This window comes from Astatotilapia calliptera, chromosome 16, assembly GCF_900246225.1.
Source record: "Astatotilapia calliptera chromosome 16, fAstCal1.2, whole genome shotgun sequence".
In the NCBI taxonomy this organism is placed as follows: domain Eukaryota; kingdom Metazoa; phylum Chordata; class Actinopteri; order Cichliformes; family Cichlidae; genus Astatotilapia; species Astatotilapia calliptera.
Window position 1 is genome coordinate 34,876,505 of NC_039317.1, and position 22,714 is coordinate 34,899,218.

The window sequence follows — 22,714 nt, forward strand, 5'->3', positions numbered from 1 at the left end:
TTGGCTTCACCTGCACAGGTGCTGAGGTAGGTCTCCCTGCAGGATTAGTTTCCCCTCCGTTGGGAGCAGCGCTGGGCTGTTCAAATCACGGACAAACAGGATCCCACATTCTTGATTTTTAGTTCACAAACACTTGTTGTAATGACTAACTACTCCTGACATGTTGGAGATGTTTGCTCTTTATACAGTAAAGTTACAGTGGGATACAAATAACATCAGGCTGATCCTGCCACGATTTGTTCCCCCGGTTCAAATCACAGACAAACAGAATCCCACAGCTGTTTATGTTTTTGAACACATTTTGCACAGAGAGGCATTTTTAAAAAAATGTATTGATGCAATGTTGAATATTATTACACAGGAAAAAAAACAACTACAGTAAAATAATCACAGCGTGATGCCTCTGCCTTTGTAAATGGAGGGACAGTAACTGCGTGTAAAACCTGCAGACAGTCAGATTAACAGTATTTCGTCTCTATCTGCCATTCTGCAATTCATCTCATGTAAACAATAACGTGGCGCACAGCGTGACGTGAAAAAGGCACATACCTTTGATGTTGCAATGAACCACACCTAAACGCATAAAAGGAGTTTAAAAAATCTCAGTTTTCGGTGATTCGAAACGCCGTCTACGTGGACGAAACAGCTGCGTGTTCAAAAATACCCGTGTAGGTGCGGACGCAGCGTAAACGAGTTAGTAGTTTATTTTATTACTACCTGTAATTTATTGCAGATTACTTGTATTTGCTTAATTGTTTACTAAAGGTTTGAAGTGTGAAATAAACTGCAATGGAGCAAAATATGTGTGTGTGGTTGGAGGATGTGTTAGTGCATGTGCACGCGCGGGGGTGAGGGGCGCGAACATTTTTCTTGTAAAACAAAGGGGGGTTGGAGAGGGGGGTGGCTAGCAAAAAAGTTTGGGAACCACTGACGTAGCACATCATTATATAGCAGCTAGCCCAACTTCAGTAACCCTACAAACGTCACTGCTGTTTAGTTTCTGTCTTCATTTATGTTGGAAGTGATAGCAGAGCTGTACGTTTGAATTTTTCAGAAATCTCTCAGTCAGAACATGCTATATCATGTTTAGGTGGAAACTAGCGAGCTAACTTCCTGCTAGCTTCATGTTATGTAATAAATCCTGTTTTCATGGATGCCTGGATGTTAAACTTAATTTTTACACCTGGTAAAGCAGCAACACTGATCATTTTATTAAAGATTAAAGAATTTAGACAGTTTTTAACTCTCAGTGATGCCACAGTGACACCGTCCCAGACCTAGACAACAACAACGGCGCAGACGCGTCTCAGACCGGACGTTGATTGAGGCCCCGCCCATTCTTTTATTTCGAAAACCACGCCGGAACAGAACTCTGTGAATTACAGAGAGAGAGATACGTGCCGAGTCAGTCCGATCCGTGAGTCGGTGAGTCTGTCAGTGTGGAAGTTTCTCGGTCCGTGGGTCCTGTCAGCGGCGCGATGTCCGCCGCCCCCCGCCACGGCCTCGCTCTTCTTCACGGCCTCCTCCTCCTCTTCTTCTTCTGTGGTAAGTCCCACAACTGGCTGCGTTAGCATAGCATGCTAGCCTCGGTCCGTGCTGCTTATTTACTTAATTTTCTCCGAAACTACAGAGTGAGGCTCACCTGTGTGCCGCGCGGGTCTCTCACCTGCCCGCGGTGGGGTTTATATTTGAGATTAAATGATCGTTTTAGTCCGCAGCTGTTTGTGTGTGTGCGTGTGCGTGCGCACAAACGGGAAGCAAACGGGAAGTAAACGGGTTAAACTGGCACAGACTGGCTCGGTGTCACAGTCAGGAATGCCAGGTTGGTGGGGCTGAAGGCTCTACGAAGCAGACAGTGTGTTAAAGTGGATAAAATGAGAGTGTGTGTGTGTGTGTGTGTGTGTGTGTGTGTGTGTGTGTGTGTGTGTGTGTGTGTGTGTGTGTGTCATAAATCAGCGGTGGCTGTTATTGGAGTGAAAGCTGTAATTATAATATTTCTGTGCGGTGACACATGATCAGAGAAGCCTGGGTGTTCGGGACATGAAGTCGATCATGTTTCACAGTGGGGGGGATTCCCTCTGTACAGGCGTCCCACGGGGGGTTTTTACAGTGTATTTACCGGACGAAATGTATGATAATATTTCCCAGAGCAGGTTTGGGATGTGCGCTTCGTCTCATGTTATGATTGTGCACAGAGACACGAAGATGCGCCTCGGGCTGCTGGACTGACTCACCTTTCACTTTGTCTTTCAGGATTCTTTAAACGGGAGATAACGGAGATAAAATAAGAGTTTTTATTCAGAGTTGTGCTCCTAAATACAGTATTACAGTAAATATACTCCAAGTATTGCATTAAAGTTGTACTTTGTGTGCGCGGTGTTTTCAGTTTGTTGCCCGCGGCCGTGTCCGTGAGCTTTGATGGCGTCTGTGTTTTCGGGAAACTGATCTGAGCTCACTGCAGTTCCTGATTCCTCATAGCTGCTGGATGATGTAAATAGCTGACAGGAGAATGAACTCGTGGTGTTAAAGTTTCTGCAGAAATCATCTGTTCCTGGTAAACATAAATGGGAAGAGGTCAGAGATTTACTCAGGGACAAAACGATTTGACAAACAGCATAAAAACGTCTTGTTCCACTTCCTCTCTCGCCGCTCTCTTCTGCTTTTCTGTGAAAGACTGAGGCTGTGTTCACACTCAGGATAAAGATTGTCGAACAGCACCCACAGAATGAAAATAAACCTGCATGACTGTGAAACCAAACATGGAGGAAAAAGCTCTGTGTTTGCAAAAACCGAAGGCTGTTCCTGTTCCTACGTTTGAAGCATCAGAGCGGCTCTGAAACAGGCAGCGGGGTCAGCGTGCTCTGGTGTAAACGGTGACGGTCAGGAGGGCTGCCGCTCCTCTGCGTTATTGCGCTCACCTTTCGCAGGTGTGTCGATGGTGGACAAACCCCATGATCTGCTGGACGCCCACCATCATGCCACAAACAGGAACTTCAGATGAAGCAGTTGTTCCACACCGCTCACACCTCTGGAGCTGGAACCCTGTGGATCGTCAGCTCACACTGAATCCATTTTAATCAGAGTTCAGCAGGTCCTCGTTCAGCTGCCAGGCGTCTGAGCTTGTTTGACCTGAAGCTGTCAGAAAGGAGGGAAATGATCGAGTGGAAAGTCCTCTTCACAGCAGTTATTCTTCCTTCACCCTTTATGTGACAGAAACTAGAACCACAGGAGTCCGATGTGTGTCCACTCTGAGAAATCAGGCGATAAAGAAGGAAAAAACTTTATTAACCGCCCTGATCTCGCTGTGAGCGCAGAGCACACAGACGCTGTGAGAGCACGCCACTCTGACAGAGCTTCTTCTGTCTTGTCTGTTTTCTGTTTGTTGTCATGTATCTGTTGTGTGACTGCTGTGTGCGAGCGACACACACCTTTTATTGGGGTCAATAAATTGACCTGAATCAGTAAAATGGATCCGAGCTTCAAACAATTCTGTTTTTATGCCGGCGTCATCCAGCCCCACAGGTTCTCCCACTCTCAGTGTGAGGCATAGTTTAGTGTGCACACCTCAGCCTTTGTCCTGTGTGTGTGTGTGTGTGTGTGTGTGTGTGTGTGTGTGTGTGTGTCGTATCAAAATGTGTGAGTACATCATGTCAACAAAGTCTTCATTTGGTGTGTTTCCCTTTAGTGATCACAGCTTCTACTGGTGTGTGAGGGTCGGCTCGTGCAGTGTAGGGTGACTGGTCGATAACTGGTCGATAACTGGTCGATAACTGGTCGATAACTGGTTAACAGTCGGCCAGTGTGAGGCTTGGTGGTGCTTTATGGTTTAACGGTGGCCATAATAGTTTTACAGGGAGTCATTTAGAGTCGGTCAGCCTGGATGAACCTGCAGGACTCATGACTGTCATGACAGGTTCCCAGTGGTCACATGGGTTTAGTACTGATCTGTTTCAGGTGGCTGCTGCTGTAACGCACAGCTCTCCCCGTCAGTGTGTCTCTAGTATTTGTGTGCAGACTCTGTGTGAGCTGCTGATTGTTGTGTGGATTCACTTTCATTTCACTTTGCCTCAGTGTGTTTCTCTCTGATTCATGACTTGAGTTTCACTGTGAGTCTGAGGCCACGCCTGTGTCAGTGGCGTGTCTCTGCAGGCTGAAGGACACTTCCCCTCCCCTCCTCAGGTACAGATCGCACAGACACCGTTCCTGTAGTTGTGTGCTTGCGGTGGTGAAGGCTGGCACGTCGTTACTCAGGGCGGTGAGCCGACACCCTTTGTTGAGCAACAGTTTCACCTTGAAGTTGTTCTGCTTTGGATTCGCATCAGTAACACGTTTGGCACACAGACCCCCCCACTCAGCTCGCTGTCACTGCACTGCATTTAACTCATATACACCATCAACATGTCCACGCTACACTCGCTTCGAGTACGTTTGATGCTTGCAATGAATTTTCCCGTGTTTCTGGTCCTTCAAAAGTTCAGCAGATCTCCACCTGCAGGGCTGAAAAACGTCAGCTCTGAGGAAACATCGAGTCAGCTTTAAAGCCACTGCAGGAGTCCCGGTCTGAAGACTCGGCCTGTGTTTGTTAAAGCAGCTGTGAGCAGCTGTGTGATGCTTCCTTTAGATTCCTTCTGCTGCGTACAAATAGCTCTGCTGTGTATAAAAGAGTAAAAGTGGTGAGAAAATCAAATCAGTCAGTTCTGTCCCACACAGTCAGTGATTTCACAGCGGCAGCGCGTTGAAACATGAAATAAATGCCGTTCCTGAATGTTGGTGACTTCCCAGTAGAGCTGGGCGATAGAACGATAACGATATCTATCGCGATATAACTTTTACTCGATAGAGAAATTAAGCTATCGCGATAGACCTCGCCGCTCTTGTCCTCTTAAAAAAATAAAAATTAAAAAATTAAAAAAAAGGTCAGCCAATCCAAATTAAGTAGCGCAGAGCCGAACCAATCACAGCCGCAGCGTCACGTCGCGTGACTTGTTACGTACAGCACAAGTGCCAAGCCGCACGTGTGTTTGTTTGGGAAGCAGCCAGCGGGTAATGGAGGAAATGAGTGTGCCGACTAGAAAAATCAACCGAGCGTGACCGAAGAGAAAACAGATGATGGTTCCAACGCCGGAGAGATTGTCGAACGGAAGAGCCATAGAAGCTCCGTAGTGTGAAGGTATTTCGGCTATTTCAAGTCTGACAAAAACAGAGTAGCGTGCACTGTAAATTGTGCCGAAAGCAAGTCTGGAAATACAATAAACTGGTGCATGCGTCACACTGTGCGCCACGTTATTGTTTCAGTGAAATGAATTTCTACAATACTGTTAATTCTACTCTCTGCAGTGTTTAAATGCTTACATATACACACAGTTACTGTCCCTCCACACATACGACTCGGTTCTGCTTCTATGCCCCAGCTTTGTTTACTTTTTCCCACCGAGGCTTCTAGACTTCTGATTGGCCAACATTTCTGCACAGTTAGGAATCTAGCGCCACCTGCTGCTTTGGCATGTTCATAGCAGCGTTTTCCTTCATTTCTGCCTTTATGTGTGGACGGGATTATTTTTTAAAACGAAAACGGAAAATCTCCGTTTTCAAAAATACCCGTGTACGTGTGGACGTAGCCTCAGTCTCTGACTGGAAGCGCTAATTCGTCATTCGGCTTTTGTCAGACTAAAGTAACTGTTAAAACTGTTTGAAAAGCTCAGCTATACAACAAGGAGAGATTGAGAATTTCCTTTTACCGTATTTTCACGACCATAAGGCGCACTTAAAAGTCTTAGATTTTCTTCAAAAAGTACGGCGCGCCCTATAGCGCAGTGCGCCCTGTGGAGGACGTAGTAGAGAACACCATGAGAACGCTAAAGGGTGAAGTGTGGGCGCAACCCTGAAAATGGCAACGAGACACGCTTATGAAGCACAGTTTAAACTGAAGGCCATCAGCTACGCGGAGGAACATGGAAATCGAGCAGCGGCGAGAGAATTTAAGATTAACGAATCGATGGTTCGCAAATGGAGGAAGCTGGAAAACAAGCTCCGGCAGGTCAAGAAAACGCAGCTGAGTTTCCGCGGACATAAGGCGAGGTGGCCCGAGTTGGAGGAAAGACTCGAGCGGTGGATCATCGAGCAAAGAACGAGCGGGAGAAGCGTTTCGACGGTCACCATTCGGCTAAAAGCAGTTTCACTTTCACTTTTTATGAAACGGTGCCATTTTTCCATCCGGACCAGGACTACGGTAGCGCAGCAACTTCCAGCGGATTATAAGGAAAAGCTGGCCATCTTCCGCTCCTACTGCAGCAAACACATCGGCGACAAAAACATCCAGCCCAGCCACATCACAAACATGGACGAGGTCCCGCTCACTTTTGACATCCCGGTGAGTCACACTGTGGAGAAGAAGGGGACCAGCACGGTAGCGATACGCACAACAGGGCACGAAAAGTCTTCTTTTACTGTTGTGCTTGGCTGCCATGCTAATGGACAGAAACTGCCGCCTATGGTGATTTTTAAGCGAAAGACTTTGCCTAAAGAGAAGTTTCCAGCAGGAATCATCATTAAGGCAAATGAAAAGGGCTGGATGGATGAGGAAATGATGAAAGAGTGGCTGAGGGAGGTGTATGTAAGGAGACCAGGTGGTTTTTTCCACGCGTCACCATCGCTCTTAATCTGTGACTCTATGCGTGCCCATCTCACAGCCAATGTGAAAAAACTAATGAAACAAAGGAACTGTGAGCTTGCTGTCATTCCGGGAGGCCTGACAAAGGAACTCCAACCGCTGGACATCGGTGTGAACCGCCCGTTCAAAGTAAGGCTGCGAGCGGCCTGGGAGCGATGGATGACCGATGGAGACCACAGTTTCACTAAGAGTGGAAGGCAGCGCCGGGCGAGTTACGCCACAATTTGCGAATGGATTGTAGATGCTTGGGCTAACATGTCTGCTGGCACTGTTGTTCGAGCTTTCGCAAAAGCCGGCATCATTTCCGAGGAGCCGCACGGCACGGAAAGTGACTCTGACAGTGAAGAAAGTGAACCTGGCATGTTTGATGGAGATTTAGCGCAGCTGTTCAATTCAGACACAGAGGATGAGGACTTCGATGGGTTTGATTGATGATAAAAATGTGAGTACCAAACTTTGTTTTGCTCCTGCTTTATTGTTAAATATGCACACTTGTATGCTTGTGTGTTGTTGATGATGACGATTACTGGTAATAAAAATGTGAGTAAGGTACCGAACTCAGGTTTGCTCCCGCTTTATTTTTAAATACGCATACGGTACTTGTATGCGCCCTATGGTCCAGTGCGCCTTATGTGTGTGTTAAATACAGTAAGGGCACACATAACTGAGACTGCGCCTTTTAGCACAGTGCGCCTTATGGTCGTGAAAATACGGTAGTTCTCAGTTTATTTGATATTGACAAAAGTTAGTTTTGTCTGTTCTTCTGTAAAACAAACTAAGATTTATTTTTAGAATTAATATTTTGTTTCTAAGTGGAATTGACAGTTTAGTCTGTTTCGTTTGTTCTATTTTGAAACTTAAACGCTTTAGCGGCTGCCTTTTGTGTAGTTTGCAATATTTGCCTTTATTTATCTGAAAAAGTCTCGTGTTCCTTAAGTACATCTACCCTGTTGAACTTATTATGGGAAATAAATATTTAAATAAAAACAAGCTGCTGATTATTTCACATTTTACTTGTGAGCAACGGCACATTTAAATCTTACAAATATAGTTATTTGGCTTATATCGTGATAGATATCGTTATCGCCTGAAATGAAAAAAACATATCGTGATATGAAAAAATCTCATATCGCCCAGCTCTACTTCCCAGGAGCGCTCAGGCTGGGCCGCTGTGTTCAGAGAGGCGCACAACCCAGCGCTGGTACCTTCTCAAAGTGCATTGTGGGTAAACTTTGAGGCTCTTTGTCTGCTCGGAGCGTCGTCAGGCAGATACTCCTCACCGCTGAATAATCTCAGAGTGGCTGTGATTCTGGGGGATTATTGTTTTGTTGCTGTGGCCAGCACATCTGGATCCAGGTGTGGGGGAAGCTCGGTCTTTATCCACAGTTCCTCCTTCACTCTCACAAATGCTTTCTCGCTCATATTTTTATTCTGCTCGGAAACACCTGTGCTTTATTTTTGTCCCTGGGGCTGCTGGGTAAATAATCACTCTCACTCCCAGTGCGGTCAGGTTAGTCGCAGCACTTCCTGTTCCTCGGCAGACGCTGTGCTGGTGTTTTTACTCGATGTGCAGACGCTCGTTTTCGTGGCTGATACGATTATTGTTATTCTGATCTAGGGCTGTTTGATATAACCATATATATTGGTTGCTGGAGTACTTTTCTATGCTGTGGTGTGCTGGGGGAGCAGCGCAGCAAAGAAGGACTCATCCAGGCTGGAGAAACTGATCAGGAAGGCTAGCTCTGTGGTCGGCATGAAGCTGGACACTCTGGTGACAGTGGCAGAGAAAAGGACACTAAAGAAGCTGCTGGACATTATGAACAATGCCAGGCATCCTCTGCACACGGCCATAAACAACCAGAAGAGTCTGTTCAGTGACAGGTTGCTTCTCCCAAAGACAAGAACTAACAGACTTAAAAACTCCTTTGTCCCACACGCCATCAGACTGTTTAACTCCTCTCTGGAGGGGAGAGGGAGGGGGGACAACTAAGCTGGAGTGCCTCTTCACCTCACTGTGCAATACTTTTGTAAATAGTCAACAGTGCAATAGACCTCAATACTTGAAATGTGCAATTTCACTTGTATTTTTATTTTTATTCCTATTTATTCTATTTATCCCCTTCGTATATTTTATTTATGTGTGTGTGTGTGTGTGTGTGTGTGTATATATAATATTCCGTAACTGTAACTTCTGTCGGTGCTGTGCTTTTGGAAACCGAATTTCCCAGAGCAACCCACCCGAGGGATTAATAAAGTTTTATCTTATCTTATATGGATGACGATATAAAAACGTCGTTTCATTTCACGCTATCGTTTGTTTCGTGGTGTCGGGAATAAACTGTTTACAGCAATATGTGTTCATGGTTCTGATGTCACTGTAGTGGCTGTATTCATTTATTAAAGTTCTCTTTCTCTTATATTTAATATCACCACACTACGGACGGACAAGCGCCTGTTTTTATGCGTTCTCGTTAGCAACAACGACGGTAACAGCATCGCGTGTCCGCTTGTTTATGTTCCACATAAACCTTTCACAATAAAGCTCAAGATCCTGTTGAGACTTTTCAAAATAAACTGAATCACGTGAAAGAGCAGATTATTTACGATGAGAAGTAAAAAAGAGCCGCCAATAACGATAGAGGAGATTCAGAAAGCGATTGGAAAATTACGTAGAAACAAGGCACCAGGCAGTGATGGGTTTCCTGCCGAATGGTACAAGAAATGTGGAAAAGAATTGATACCCTTACTCCACCAGACTCTTAATTGGACTCACACTAAACATGTGATTCCCCCCTCTTGGAGGGAGGCAATTATCACGGTGCTGCCAAAACCACAAAAACAAAGAGAATACTGCCAAAATTACAGGCCTATATCGGTGTTGAATGTTGATTATAAAATCTATACTACAATCCTATCAAATAGGCTCCAGTCGTTTATACCAGACCTGATAGATGAGGACCAAGCAGGTTTTGTCAAAAATAGACAGGCACAAGACAATATTAGAAGGACCCTACACATCATACACCAAATACATAAAGACAAGATACCGGCTGCGTTGATAAGTTTAGACGCAGAAAAAGCCTTTGATCGAGTCAGCTGGGACTTCCTGTACCTAACCATGGCAAAGTTCGGGTTCACTACGAAATCAATCCAATGTATTAAATCTCTCTATGACAAACCGACTGCAAGACTAAAAGTTAACGGCTCATTGACAAAGACATTCCAAGTAGAGAGAGGAACTAGACAGGGTTGCTGTTTAAGTCCAACCTTATTTGCCTTGTATATTGAGCCATTGGCACAAATGATTAGACAAGACGCCCTAATAACAGGAATAGAAATCAATAGACAAGAGCATGTAATTAGTCTGTTTGCTGATGACGTGTTGATAGCCCTCAAAAACCCCACAAACTCTTTTATGCAGCTCACAGAAATGTTAGGAAAATTTGGTACGCTTTCTGGCTACAAAGTAAATATACTTAAAACTCAAGTTCTGTTTAATTGTACACCAACTCAAAATCTTAAGGAATGGGAAATAAAGTGGGAGGCAAAAACCCTTAAATATTTAGGTATAAATATAACCAAAAACTATGCCAAACTATATCAAAGTAACTATGGACATATAAATAACAGGATAAGGCAGGATATGGAAAGATGGAATACATATCCGTTAGGATTTAGTGACAGGATAAATGTGATAAAGATGAATATCTTACCACGATTGCTATATTTATTCCTCTCTCTTCCGATAAGCATACCTCAAACCCAATTCTCAGAATGGGATAAGTATATATCTAGATTTGTCTGGGAAGGCAAGCGGCCAAGGGTACGATACACTACTTTACAGCTTACTAAGGAGAAAGGAGGAATGTCGCTTCCTAATTTAAAAGAATATTTTCGTGCTGCACAGATACGCCAGATAACATATTGGTGTAGTGATGATTACGGGGCTCGCTGGAAGGATGTGGAGCTCTCCACACTCAATGTCCCAATCCAAACAAACATGGGTATGAAGAAGACCCCTGAATACGTAACTAAAGACCAAGATAGGAACCCGATAATATCCTTTACATTAAATGTATGGTATGATACAGTAAAGGAGTTCAGGATTGGCAAAGAGCTTGGTTTGCTAAAATGGATAGCCTTCGATGAAGAATTTAGACCAGGAAAATTGGATCTTGGTTTTAAAAATTGGAATGAAAAGGGAATCACAGCATTTTGTTTATTAATCAAAAAAGGAGAAATTAAAAGTTTTGAAGAATTAAAACGGGAATACAACTTAAAAAACAAGGATTTTTTCAGATACTTACAGGTGAGAGATTACCTTAATAAAAACATAAAAATAGAGGAAGACAAAATCCATCCTATTATAAAAATAATTATGCTAGCATATAAAAGTGTTATTCCAAAAACAGTGTCTACAAATGTTTGATGGAATCAAGACAGGACTCAACTGTATATGTTAAAGTAAAATGGGAAAGAGAGCTGAGTGAAGAAATCACAGAGAGGGTGTGGTATGAAACATGGAAAGAACATAAGAATACAACTCACTCATTGAGGTGGAGAGAATTCATCTGGAAAAATCAAATTCGCTATTTTATTACACCTCAGATTAAAAATAAACAAACCAATACACAACAACAATGTTGGAGGCTGTGTGGATGGGATGAACCAGACCATACACACATTTTCTGGAAATGCAGAAAAATTCACACTTTCTGGGTTAAAATTCGCTCAGCTCTCTGTGATATATTAGGTTATATTATTCCCAGAACCTGCCTTGTTTTGTATCTAGGATACTTGGAAGGTACTGTAGATGTAAAGGATCGTTACCTGGCTAAGATTCTCCTTTTGGCAGCAAAGAAGGCCATCACCAAAAACTGGCTTAAGACAGAAACACCAGGAAAGCAGCAGTGGGTAGCAATTGTGGAGGACATTATGGAGATGGAGAACCTTACATATAAACTGAAAGTAAAGGAAGAACGCTTTTTGAAGGACTGGGGAAAATGGTTGACGTACAACGGAAGGGGAAAAAAGACTGAACTGAATGAAGATGAGCATACAAGAAGAAAAAAAAAGTGAAATGAACGATGGAAATGTTTGACACCACAGGCATGTTTCCTTTTTTTTCTTTTGTTTTACTTTATCTTATTTTTCTAATTATTATTCTATATGTATCTATATTTTTATACATATATATTTGTTTGTTTCTTTTTCTTTCTAATTTCACTGTCTTGAGTTTGTGACTCTCTTTGTATTCTGTTATTCTGAAGAAACTGTATGCGTAATGGACAGGTGAGTTCTTCAAATAAATAAAATAAAAAGTTATAAAAATAAAAAATAAAAAAAAGAGCCGCCAGGTGCTAAAAAATCAACCTTAGACTCAAACATCAGAACAGGCTTTTCCCCGCAGCACGCCGTGTGATAAACACTCACAAAGAAAAAAATGTATCGTTTCATGCATCGTTAAAACACTCGACTCCGGGTAAAGGACGCGCAGCTGGAAACACTTCACGCAAGTCGAGCTGCCCGAGATTCACAGAATTTACAGAAATTGTTACATTTTTGTGATTTATATCGTTGTCAGGACGATAGAATTCTGATATCGGGATGTGAGATTTTGGTCATATCGCACAGCTCTATTCTGATCACAGCCACGTGGACCTGATTTACAGCAGCTGAGGACGAAGGAACAACATAAGGGTCATGTGACAAGTTGATGGCTATTTTTCAAAATAAAAGCCTCAGTTAGTTATAGGACCTAGGGATGGATAATTGGGGAGGGAATCAAACACGGGGTTCATGTCCCAGACTGAGGTCACAATGACCACCTGTGGACACCTGAAGACCGAGACTAGAGGCAAGATGGCGGCAGCTGATCTGCTGCGTGTGCACGTGTTACAAACCCTCAGACACACACACACACACACACACACACACACACACAGCAGGGCTATAGACTAACGTTTACTTCTGTAACTTGTCCTTTTCCCCATGTGTCTGCGATGACACCTGTAACCTGGGTGCACGTGACATCATTACTGGAGGTGGGGTTTATTTTCAAGCCATTTGAACTTTGAATGGAACATCTTCTTTGGGAATATCGTAGGCAATGTTAAACCTCATGTCGGCGTCCTCTGACGACCTGTTTGCTGCTGCCTGAAAGGCCGATGTCTCGGGACTACTTCCTGTGAGGTCGCGCTGACGACACTGAGCTGGAAAGATTTCTGTTTTTCTCTTCGCACACACATGTTGACTTTCTCAGAGTGCGAGAGAGAGCGATATAGAACGCATAGTATGCAAACTGTTAACCCCACTCCAGCCAATCCTCTGTTTCTGTCCTGCAGGTGGAGCCGATGGATCCGAGGTGCCGCCTCCTCAGAACGTCATCACGAAGACCTTGAACACCAACTACACGCTGAGCTGGGACTGGCCGCCGGGCGCTGCAGGGACCCACGCCGTCACCTTCACCACGCAATATGTGCCGTAAGTCTGAGAATCACGAGGGCGGGGCTTATTTACCTGTCAGACGGTGGACACAGGGGGCGTGGTCCACCTCACCAAACCAGCGACAGGAAGCTGTCAGAGAGGCTTACTGGAAACGGGCTCAGGCTCAGCCATCTCTTCCTCATACTTGAAGCAGAGCCTGAGCCCGGCTCGTGTTTCTCCTCTCTGGTTTCACTGGAATTCATTTGAGACGTTTATTAACCACCTGGCCTGCCATCATGTGATCACATAAAGACCTTTTAACTCCTCGCTGATATTTTAATACGAGTTTAAGTGTAAGTCAGAGTGTGCTCCATGCCTCAGAGAGCCGTGGAGCAGCCTTCCTCTTCGCAGTTTTCCTCCCTCGTCCCCATCATCCTGCTTCCACAGGCGTTAACCTCCCAGCCCCGACCTATGAAACAGACACGTTTACTGAAACACGGCTGGTGTGTTGCTGTTGTAATTAGATTTGATTCAATGAAAGCTCTCCCTCCACTAATGTGTTTTCATGTTCTCGTATCCTCAGGAGGTACCAGCTGAAGTTTAAGAAGAAGAAGACAAACTGGATCACGGCGTGCAACCAGACGTCACACCGGTCATGTGACCTCACACGGTTCAACCTGCACTACCTGGGCATCTTCGTGCTCCAGGTGCGAGCCACCGTGGACGGGCAGCACTCGGAGTGGGCGCAGACGGAGTTCTGCCCCGATAAGGAGGGTAAGACGAGTGCTCGGCTTTCCAGGAACTGCGATGTGCACATGCTGCAGCAGCGTGTGAGCTCACGTGTGAGCTCACCACAAACCATGAAAAACAAGGTGTTATGACTCAGAGGTGAACAGCCTTCGCACAGTATCGGTGCAACAGCCGAGAGCTGCGCTCAGCAGAGATAAAGATCTCCAGCTTCAAATATGTGACTGTGAATCGTGCGTCCATGTGTGAGGCTCTCATCGCTGCAGTAAATGAACCAGAATCAGCCAAGCTGTCACAGAAAGTCTGTGCAGGTGTTCACTACACATCCTGGGACCTGAGCTCACCTGTTGTCTGAACCATTAGTGTAGATGCCCTCAAGCCCACAGTTCTGACCCAACTTTTATTCAACCAGCGAGTTTTTTTATTTTGTTTTGTTTTTACCCTAAGTGACGCGGGAGTCTCTCTAAGTCGATGTCCAAGAGGTTTCTCAGCTTTTATTTACATTTCAGCAAAAAGTGTCACATCCAAAATGATTCATAGTCTTCTTAGAAAAGCCTTTATTGGCAACCTCGGATCAGTGTTTCGCACTGATCTGCTCCTCCGTCTTTAGCAGTGAGCTCAGGTTGGAGGGTCTCCTCGCCCTGGTCTTTAGCTCATCCACAGAGTCTCAGTTGGGTTGGAGTCAGGACTCTGGCCGGGCTGCTGCACAGTGTTAATGGTTTTGTCTGCTAACTGTTGGTTTTGCTGTGAAATGTCCACTGGTGCCTGAGGCCAAGTCTCTCTGCAGACTGCCTGATGTTGTTGTTGAGAATCTTCGTTCATGGTGGCGTTCATGTTCGACAGTGGGGATGGTGTTCTTTGGGATCAATTAAAGAAACGTCATCGTTACTAAACAACTAAATTTTTTCTTCCTCCGACCAAAACACAGAAGACCAGACGTCCTCTTCTTTGTCCAGATGAGCATTTGCAAAGGCCAAGCGGGTATTTGTGCGCCTCCTCTGGAGAGGTGGCGTCCTCCTTGAGATGCATCCGTGGAAACTGCAGCCACTGGAACTTTGGAAAGCGTGAGATGTGGCCTCGTGACAGTGTGTTATAATTATGGGCTTGGCTGTATTTGCCTAGCTGAGCCTGCACTGTGTGCTGCCTCACATATACCAACATGCAAATATGCAGCCCGAGCAGCGGAGCTCTCTGCATGTAGACGACCGACACCGCGAACGCGTCGCATTGATTTGAGTAATCGAGTATTTCATCGATTGTGGTCTGTCGCCTCACAGTAACAAGGTCCTGGGTTTGAATCCAGGCTGTCTGCATAAAATGGCAAGGTTTATGTAACGCCTGCTGAGTGTGTGATAGTAGAAAATGTTCCTGCTCTTGTTCTTCTCTGTTCAGTCTTTGAATGTTACTATTAATATTTTCTGTTCTTTTCCTCGTGTCTTCATCTCTGTAGACGATTTCAGTTGTTTTTGTAAGATTGCAGTCAGGTGTTGCTTAAATCTGCTGCTGGCGTCAGACAAGCAGAAAGAAAGAGGAAGGAAGCAGCCGACGGGGAGAAACCAGGACAGCTGTCACGTCCTCTGTGCTTGTTATTTCAGCGTTGGCGGCCTGAGCTAAAGTCCAGCTGCAGAGGTTTCAGGCCCTGTGCAGTGAGACAGCAGTCTGCCTGGGCTCCTTCAGTAGACGGTCACATGGTGTTTAAGGACCGCCTCACAGGTGTCAGAGCAGGTGAAACACCTGCTCATCAGGTGAATAAATGTGATCTCCTCTCTGTCCCGTCTAGCGGCTCTGGGGCCTCCCAGCAACGTGACCCTCGCTCCTGCTGGAAGCGACCTGGACGTGGTCGTCACCGACCCGCTGACCAGCAACAACACCTCCATGAGGGAGCACGTCCCCAACCTGTACTACCACGTCCAGTACTGGGAGCGCCAGGCTGATGGGCAGGTAGGAAGCCCCTCCCACTTCAGTATTACCTTTTCTCCTCGTGTGTGTGTGTGTGTGTGTGTGTGTGTGTGTGTGTGTGTGTGTGTGTGTGTGTTTGTTCTCGCCTCCCCAAAACGTTTCGGTGGAGAACAGATGTATTTCCTGTGTGAATCTCGCCGTACTTCCTGCCGTACTTCCTGCCAGCTGGCTGCAGTTGAGCAGCGAGCTGAAAACTGGTTTGATGAGGAAGAAACAGGTCACTGCAGCACGTCCCAAAATAAGCCGAGCGCGTGACGAGCGAGTCGATGATGAGGGTTAACGCCACACAAACACGACATGCACGGAGGAATCGGACAGCTCAGAGCCTCACACAGAAACACGGGAACCTATCAGAGCCCACCACATCTGCAGAAGGACCCGCCCCCTCGGGTCAGCTGACTGACTCAGACTGTACAAAGGTGGTCGAGTGAGTAGACGGGACACGTGAGCGTCTCAGGCCTGTGTGTGTGATAAAGGTGATGATGAAGACGTGGTCCAGCTGCAGAGGTGCAGCCTCAGTGATCATGTCGGTGACGGTGGGAGCACAAACGTGTTCAGCACCAAACCCCCAAACGCACAGGAAACCACACAGACGTCACGTTTACACTCGTGGTGGAGTTTAAGTTAGGATGAGACACACAATCACACACAGACACACAATCACACACAGACACACAATCACACACAGACACGCACACAGTCCTGTTTGCAGTCTGTCCTGATTGGCTGCAGTCAGGCTGACTATTACAGGACTGATGATGATGATGTCTGACTGCATGTTGATGCTGGTGCGTGGCGGTCCGCTCAGAGTGATGCTCTCTGCCGTTACCCCTCTGACCTTTGCCCCTCCCCCTCAGGCAAAGCGGCTGAGGATCAACACCACCATGGTGACGCTGCCGGGCTTGAAGGCGTGGACCTGGTACTGTGTGAGGGTGCAGTCTCGCGACGACTTCTACTCGAAGACCAGCGACTTCACGGTGCCGCACTGCATGCAGACCGAAGGTAACGCCGTCACTCTCACTAAGCTTGGCGCTCTGCTTCCTGCAGCTGTGACAGCACAGCCGCTCTCTCTCTCTCTCGCCCTCTCTCTCTCGCCCTCTCTCTCTCTCTCGCCCCTCTCTCTCTCTCTCGCCCTCTCTCTCTCTCTCGCCCTCTCTCTCGCCCCCCCTCTCTCTCTCTCGCCCCCCCTCTCTCTCTCTCGCCCCCCCTCTCTCTCTCTCGCCCCCTCTCTCTCTCTCTCGCCCCCTCTCTCGCCCGCTCTCTCTCTCTCGCCCTCCCTCTCTCGCCCTCTCTCTCTCCCTCGCCCTCTCTCTCTCGCCCGCCCTCTCTCTCTCTCTCTCGCCTGCCCTCTCTCTCGCCCTCTCGCCCCCCCCTCTCTCTCGCCCTCTCGCCCGCCCTCTCTCTCTCGCCCCCCCCCTCTCTCTCTCTCGCCCTCTCTCTCGCCCCGCCCCGCCTCTCTCTTCCTCGCCCCTGGCCCTCTCTCTCTCGCCCCCCTCTCTCTCTCGCCCGCCCCTCTCTCTCTCGCCCGCCCTCTCTCTCTCGCCCGCCCTCTCTCTCTCGCCCGCCCTCTCTCTCTCTCTCGCCCTCTCTCTCTCGCCCTCTCTCTCTCGCCTGCCCTCTCTCTCTCTCTCTCGCCCTCTCTCTCTCTCTCGCCCTCTCTCTCTCTCTCGCCCGTCTCTCTCTCTCTCGCCCGCCTCTCTCTCTCTCTCGCCCTCTCTCTCTCTCTCTCGCCCTCTCTCTCTCTCTCGCCCTCTCTCTCTCTCTCGCCCTCTCTCTCTCTCGCCTGCCCTCTCTCTCTCTCTCTCGCCCTCTCTCTCTCTCTCGCCCTCTCTCTCTCTCTCTCGCCCCTCTCTCTCTCTCTCTCGCCCTCTCTCTCTCTCTCGCCCCCGCCCGCCCTCTCTCTCTCTCTCTCGCCCTCTCTCTCTCTCTCTCGCCCTCTCTCTCTCGCCCTCTCTCTCTCTCTCGCCCTCTCTCTCTCGCCCTCTCTCTCTCTCGCCCTCTCTCTCTCGCCTGCCCTCTCTCTCTCTCTCTCGCCCCTCTCTCTCTCTCTCGCCCTCTCTCTCTCTCTCGCCCTCTCTCTCTCGCCTGCCCTCTCTCTCTCTCTCGCCTGCCCTCTCTCTCTCTCTCGCCCTCTCTCTCTCGCCTGCCCTCTCTCTCTCTCTCTCGCCTGCCCTCTCTCTCTCTCTCGCCCTCTCTCTCTCTCTCTCGCCCTCTCTCTCTCTCTCGCCCTCTCTCTCTCTCTCTCGCCCTCTCTCTCTCTCTCGCCCTCTCTCTCTCGCCCTCTCTCTCTCTCTCGCCCTCTCTCTCTCTCGCCCTCTCTCTCTCTCTCGCCCGCCCTCTCTCTCTCAGAGACCAGCTTCTTTCTGAGTCAAAATTGAATCGAATTGATTGTAGAAATTAAAACCGATACCAGCACAGCCTCCACGCAGGGACACATCAGAGGAGAACCAATCAGGTGTCAGAATGTAAACTCGTCCAATCATAGCCTGCAGAGGAGATAAGTGAAGTTCTCTGAGGGTCTGAGAGGGTGGTCACATGGTCTGCCACCATCTTCATGGTGACAGCTGTGACTCTGAAGGCGGAGCGCCTCCATCTAACGGCGTCGGTTTGTTTCCAGGTTCGATCCCCTGGTGGAACATCTTCCTGTACTTCCTGGGCTCGCTGCTGTTCTTCTTCCTGATCGTGCTGGGAACCATTTACGGTTTATTCAGGTGCTGCAAGACCATGAAGGATGTTCTGAACCCGTCCGACCAGATGCCCTCCCACCTGAAGAAGGTAGCTTGCAGTTGATGAGCGGGTGGTGTTCACCTGATTGATCTGTTTTATTTAAACCATGAACTGGAACACTTATGATGAGGTGTGATCGGGGCGTTTCTCTGTGATGTGCGCATCATCAGCAGCTCTTCTTCTCTCCTCTGTCCTCCTGCAGTACCTCTGCAGCTCTCCGGGCTCCGACATCCCTCGCCTCCTCACCCCGGACTCTGAGTCTGAGCTGCTGTGTGAAGGTGTGACCATCTGTCCACCGCCCACCGTCCTGGAAATCCACATCCCTCCTGCCGAGGAGCTGGCAGCACCCCCCTCGGGCCTGGAGCCGAACAGCAGGTCAGTGTTGGCGTGTTCATTAGAGAGCGTTCATGATGGCAGATCCGGCAACGCCAGCTAAACCGTGTCTCTGTGTTTGCAGTGTCAGGCACAGCCGGCAGGACAGCAGCAGCAGCGGCGACTCCGGCGTCTACTCCTCTGGCGGCGGCTCCTCAAGCAGCTCTGCCCTGAAGCATCTCAGCGCCGTTCGCCACAACCACATGGGGAGCGATGACATCTTTAAGGGTTTGTTGGACCCTGAGCGGGTGAACCTGCGGGAGATGACGGCCCACCTCAAGAGCCAGCCCGAGGTCGCAGACGAGGGCGTCGTGGACGTGTGCGTCTGAGCGAAGAGGAGACGGGTCCGTGGGAAATGTGTGGCGTGCCTTTTTTCCGCCAGTCACTGTGAAACGAGCGTCTCTTTTTAAACACAAACACTGAAAAAGACTGAACTGCTGAGCCACGCCCCTCACGCAGAAGGAATGAGTCGTGCTGGAGCGTCGCCGTTTGCAGCTGCTGATCCTGGTTCAGGCAGACAGGAAGTCCTGCTGGTGCTGACAGAAACATTCCTCCTTCAGCCGCTACTGTCGTCTTAACCCTCGCCACACAGCTCGACTCTGCGCGCCATCATGCATCACTTTAACTTTCACAGGTAGCTTGCAGGTGCTAGCATTAATCAAAGAGGAAGCAGTTCATTACGTGAGCGCACCTGGCTACAAGCATGACATCTCTGCGGGCGGCGGCCTCTGTGTCGCTTTCATTTAATCTCCGTTTTACCGTAACAGCACGTTTTATTCTTCCATTTATGGTTCTTATAGAATCTCTGTTCTGGTAACTCTTGCTTTCTTTATGGGTCTGTCTCACCTCCATCTGCAGCTTATGCTCCGCCCACATGGTGATGTAGAAACCGAATCTTTGGCATGTATCAGCAGGACAAATCAAACAGTAATTGTAATCAAAGAAGCATCAGTCGTGTGGTTTGACTTCCTGCTCTGAATCGCCCCGCCCATCTGCTGACCTCTGTTAACCTTTGTATATAAGCTTGTTGTGCAGCTGTGTTTACAATCAGAAACTAAATAAACTCCTGAAAAAACCAAACTCGCTTCATGTTACTGTGCGCAACATCTTCTCGTTCCAAACCCTCGTTTCACATGTTTGATGACGCAGATCCTGTGACGTCCAGCAGAGGCAGCAGTGAGTCAGTCCCCATAAACTCCCATGTTTACAGCAGCAAAGAGCCTCTGTGCGGACTCAAACTCACGCCCCTGCGTTTCTATGGTACACTGTTGCCCAACAGTGCAAAAACATGAAACGAGTGATTTTTCACGTGACAGGCGTTTGCTCTGCTGCAGAGCTTTTCTTTGGTTTTTTCCACGTCATGAAGAAAAGCTTGAGTGTCGCTGATAAACTGCAGCCGGTTCTGTTCCCGTGGCAGAAATGTTGGAAAGGTACTTGAAAGCTCGACCAAAGCTGCACTTTCCTCGGGTGAAATGACCTGAGAACAGGAAACATGATTCATGTAAAGTTCAGCTACTAAATCCCTCCAAGATGAACCACTTCTAATTCTGTGTTTATTTGCTCACACTGTCACATGGAAAAAGGATGGTTGATCTTGTAGCTTTCCCAACAATGACCTTGGGGAGTTCAATTAGTTTTATACAGCGCCAAATTGCAACAACAGTCGTCTCAAGGTGCTTTATATCGTACAGTAGATCGTACAATAATACATACAGACAAAAACCCAACAATCATATGACCCCCTATGAGCACTTTGGCGACAGTGGGAAAGAAAAACTCCCTTTTAACAGGAAGAAACCTCCAGCAGGACCAGGCAGGGGCGGGGCCATCTGCTGTGATTGTTTGAGAGAAGGAAGACAGGCTAAAGACATGCTGTGGAAGAGAGACAGAGGTTAATAACAGATATGATTCAATGCAGAGAGGTCTACATCTGCAGAAATGGTGGCGTGCTCTACAGATTTAACGGCTGAAAGTTGACTGTGATGATTTCAGACAGCAGACATATCTGGGAATAATCTGGGCTAATTTTCTCTCAGTTACTGACAAATGCTGCTGTGCGCCTGAGTTTCCTATTCTCCCTGAGTCAGTGCCAAAGGTTGCCTGAAGGAGACTGGACGACACTTTCGGCGAACATGGAGCTGCAACCTGCAGTTCCTCTGACGTCCAGCAGAGGCTCCAGCAGTGTGTCAGTCCCCACAGACTCTACGTTTGGTTAACAGACCGTCCAACAAGTCTGAGCTGAGTCTTTCTCTGTGTTTGATGTGATATGTGTTTGAACTGCTCTTGTTCTGTCAGGAATGTATGGAGTACATGGGACAGACCTGAAAAAGTAGTCCGTGCAGCCTGAGGTGAATTGAACCAGAATTATGCCAGAAGCCTGCTGACGACGCTGAGGCGTGCCTTTCTGAGGAACGTTTACCAAATATTAGAGGCGTGCCCGTGACCAGCACTAGCATTGGCTGATGCCTCCTCAGCTCTGAGCTTTCATCCAAATAAAACAAGCTAATGGGAGATGAGACGGGAGCGAGGGCCATCTTTTATGTACTTGTGATGGTGGTGGAGAGAGACTGAGGTTTCAATAATCTGTCGTACTTACATATAAGCTGAGAGATGTTCTGTGATGTTGCCGTGCACAGACAGGTGAGACAGTCACTGTGCTGTGAGTGCGCTCCGTGGCGCCCAGCGGAGAGCGGCGGTCGAGCCTCGTGATTCACAGCTGCTCCCTCTCCCTGCTCTCAGCTGGTATTCCCCGTCACTTCCCCGAGTCAGACAGAAAATGAAATCGCTCCGAGCACAACCAACAAAGGGTCGCAGCGGGGCCAAGAACCAAAACAGTTCCAAACATGTGGTGGGAGTCTGATCAGCTGATAAACAGCTGATATTTGATTTCTGTTTATTCTCTTAATCAGTCCTCTGTTCTCCCGCCTGAAGCTTTCTTCTCCCTGTTTCTCATTTCCAAATATTCCAGATATCTTTTTGACCTGGGGTCCTGTTACTCCTCATACAGGAAGTGATTGGGTTGAAAACCTGCTGATTTTAGAATAGAATAGAATAGAATTCAACTTTATTGTCATTGCACATGCACAGGTACAGGGCAACAAAATGCAGTTTGCATCCATCCAGAAGTGCTTTAGTGATATAGATATATTACAATATATATTAGCAATAATATAGATATGTGAGTATATTGCAGAAATGGGTCTATTATGGTATGTTATAATGTACACGGTATGAAGTATGTTGTGAATATTCTATAACTATAAGTATGTACAGGCTGTAGTGAGTACAAGCTATGTACAGGCTATGAACAGGATATAAATATGAAAAACTATACAGAATATGAAATAAATAACTTTACAGAATCTGAGATATACAGTTATACAGAAATGGGAACTATGCAAGTTGTAAACAGTTGTAGGATTAAAGATTATCGAATGTACAGAATGATTATTTACACAGAGCTATACAGTAGTGCAGTTAAGATAAGTGAGGGTGTAGATAGTTTCTACAGAGGTATATAAAGTGCTAGTGGTTGTGAGTGGTGGTTCAGTCCATGTTATTATTGTGTTTGAGGGTACAGTTGTCCATTGTGGGTGTGTGTATGTTCAGTCCATGAGTTTAACGTGGGTCAGATGTCAGGAGGCAGAGTTCAGGAGTCTGACAGCTGTGGGGAAGAAGCTGTTCCGGTACCTGGTGGTCTTAGTCCGGAGGCTCCTGTAGCGCCTCCCAGAGGGCAGGAGGGTGAAGAGTCCATGTGATGGGTGACTGGGGTCTTTGATGATTTTCCCAGCCCTTTTCAGACACCGCTTCCTG

The 22,714-nt window shown here is 47.3% G+C and overlaps 1 protein-coding gene across 1 annotated transcript; it reads left to right on the forward strand.

Moving 5' to 3' along the window:
- The first annotated feature begins 1,279 nt into the window (after nucleotides 1–1,279).
- LOC113007873 (interferon alpha/beta receptor 1b-like) lies at nucleotides 1,280–19,981 on the forward strand. Its single transcript, XM_026144887.1, has 8 exons — nucleotides 1,280–1,545; nucleotides 13,015–13,153; nucleotides 13,680–13,870; nucleotides 15,624–15,784; nucleotides 16,660–16,804; nucleotides 18,420–18,577; nucleotides 18,732–18,904; nucleotides 18,987–19,981. Exons 1-8 carry the CDS (start codon nucleotides 1,479–1,481, stop codon nucleotides 19,228–19,230), a joined length of 1,278 nt encoding a protein of 425 aa, XP_026000672.1. The 5' UTR covers nucleotides 1,280–1,478; the 3' UTR covers nucleotides 19,231–19,981.
- The last annotated feature ends 2,733 nt before the right edge of the window (nucleotides 19,982–22,714 follow it).

Bases quoted from the DNA above. Each gene is read 5' to 3' on its own strand.
- LOC113007873 (XM_026144887.1), top strand. From the start codon at position 1,479: ATGTCCGCCGCCCCCCGCCACGGCCTCGCTCTTCTTCACGGCCTCCTC. The intron at 16,805-18,419 runs GTAACGCCGTCA...GTTTGTTTCCAG, and splicing joins GCACTGCATGCAGACCGAAG to GTTCGATCCCCTGGTGGAAC. The intron at 18,905-18,986 runs GTCAGTGTTGGC...CTGTGTTTGCAG, and splicing joins GGCCTGGAGCCGAACAGCAG to TGTCAGGCACAGCCGGCAGG.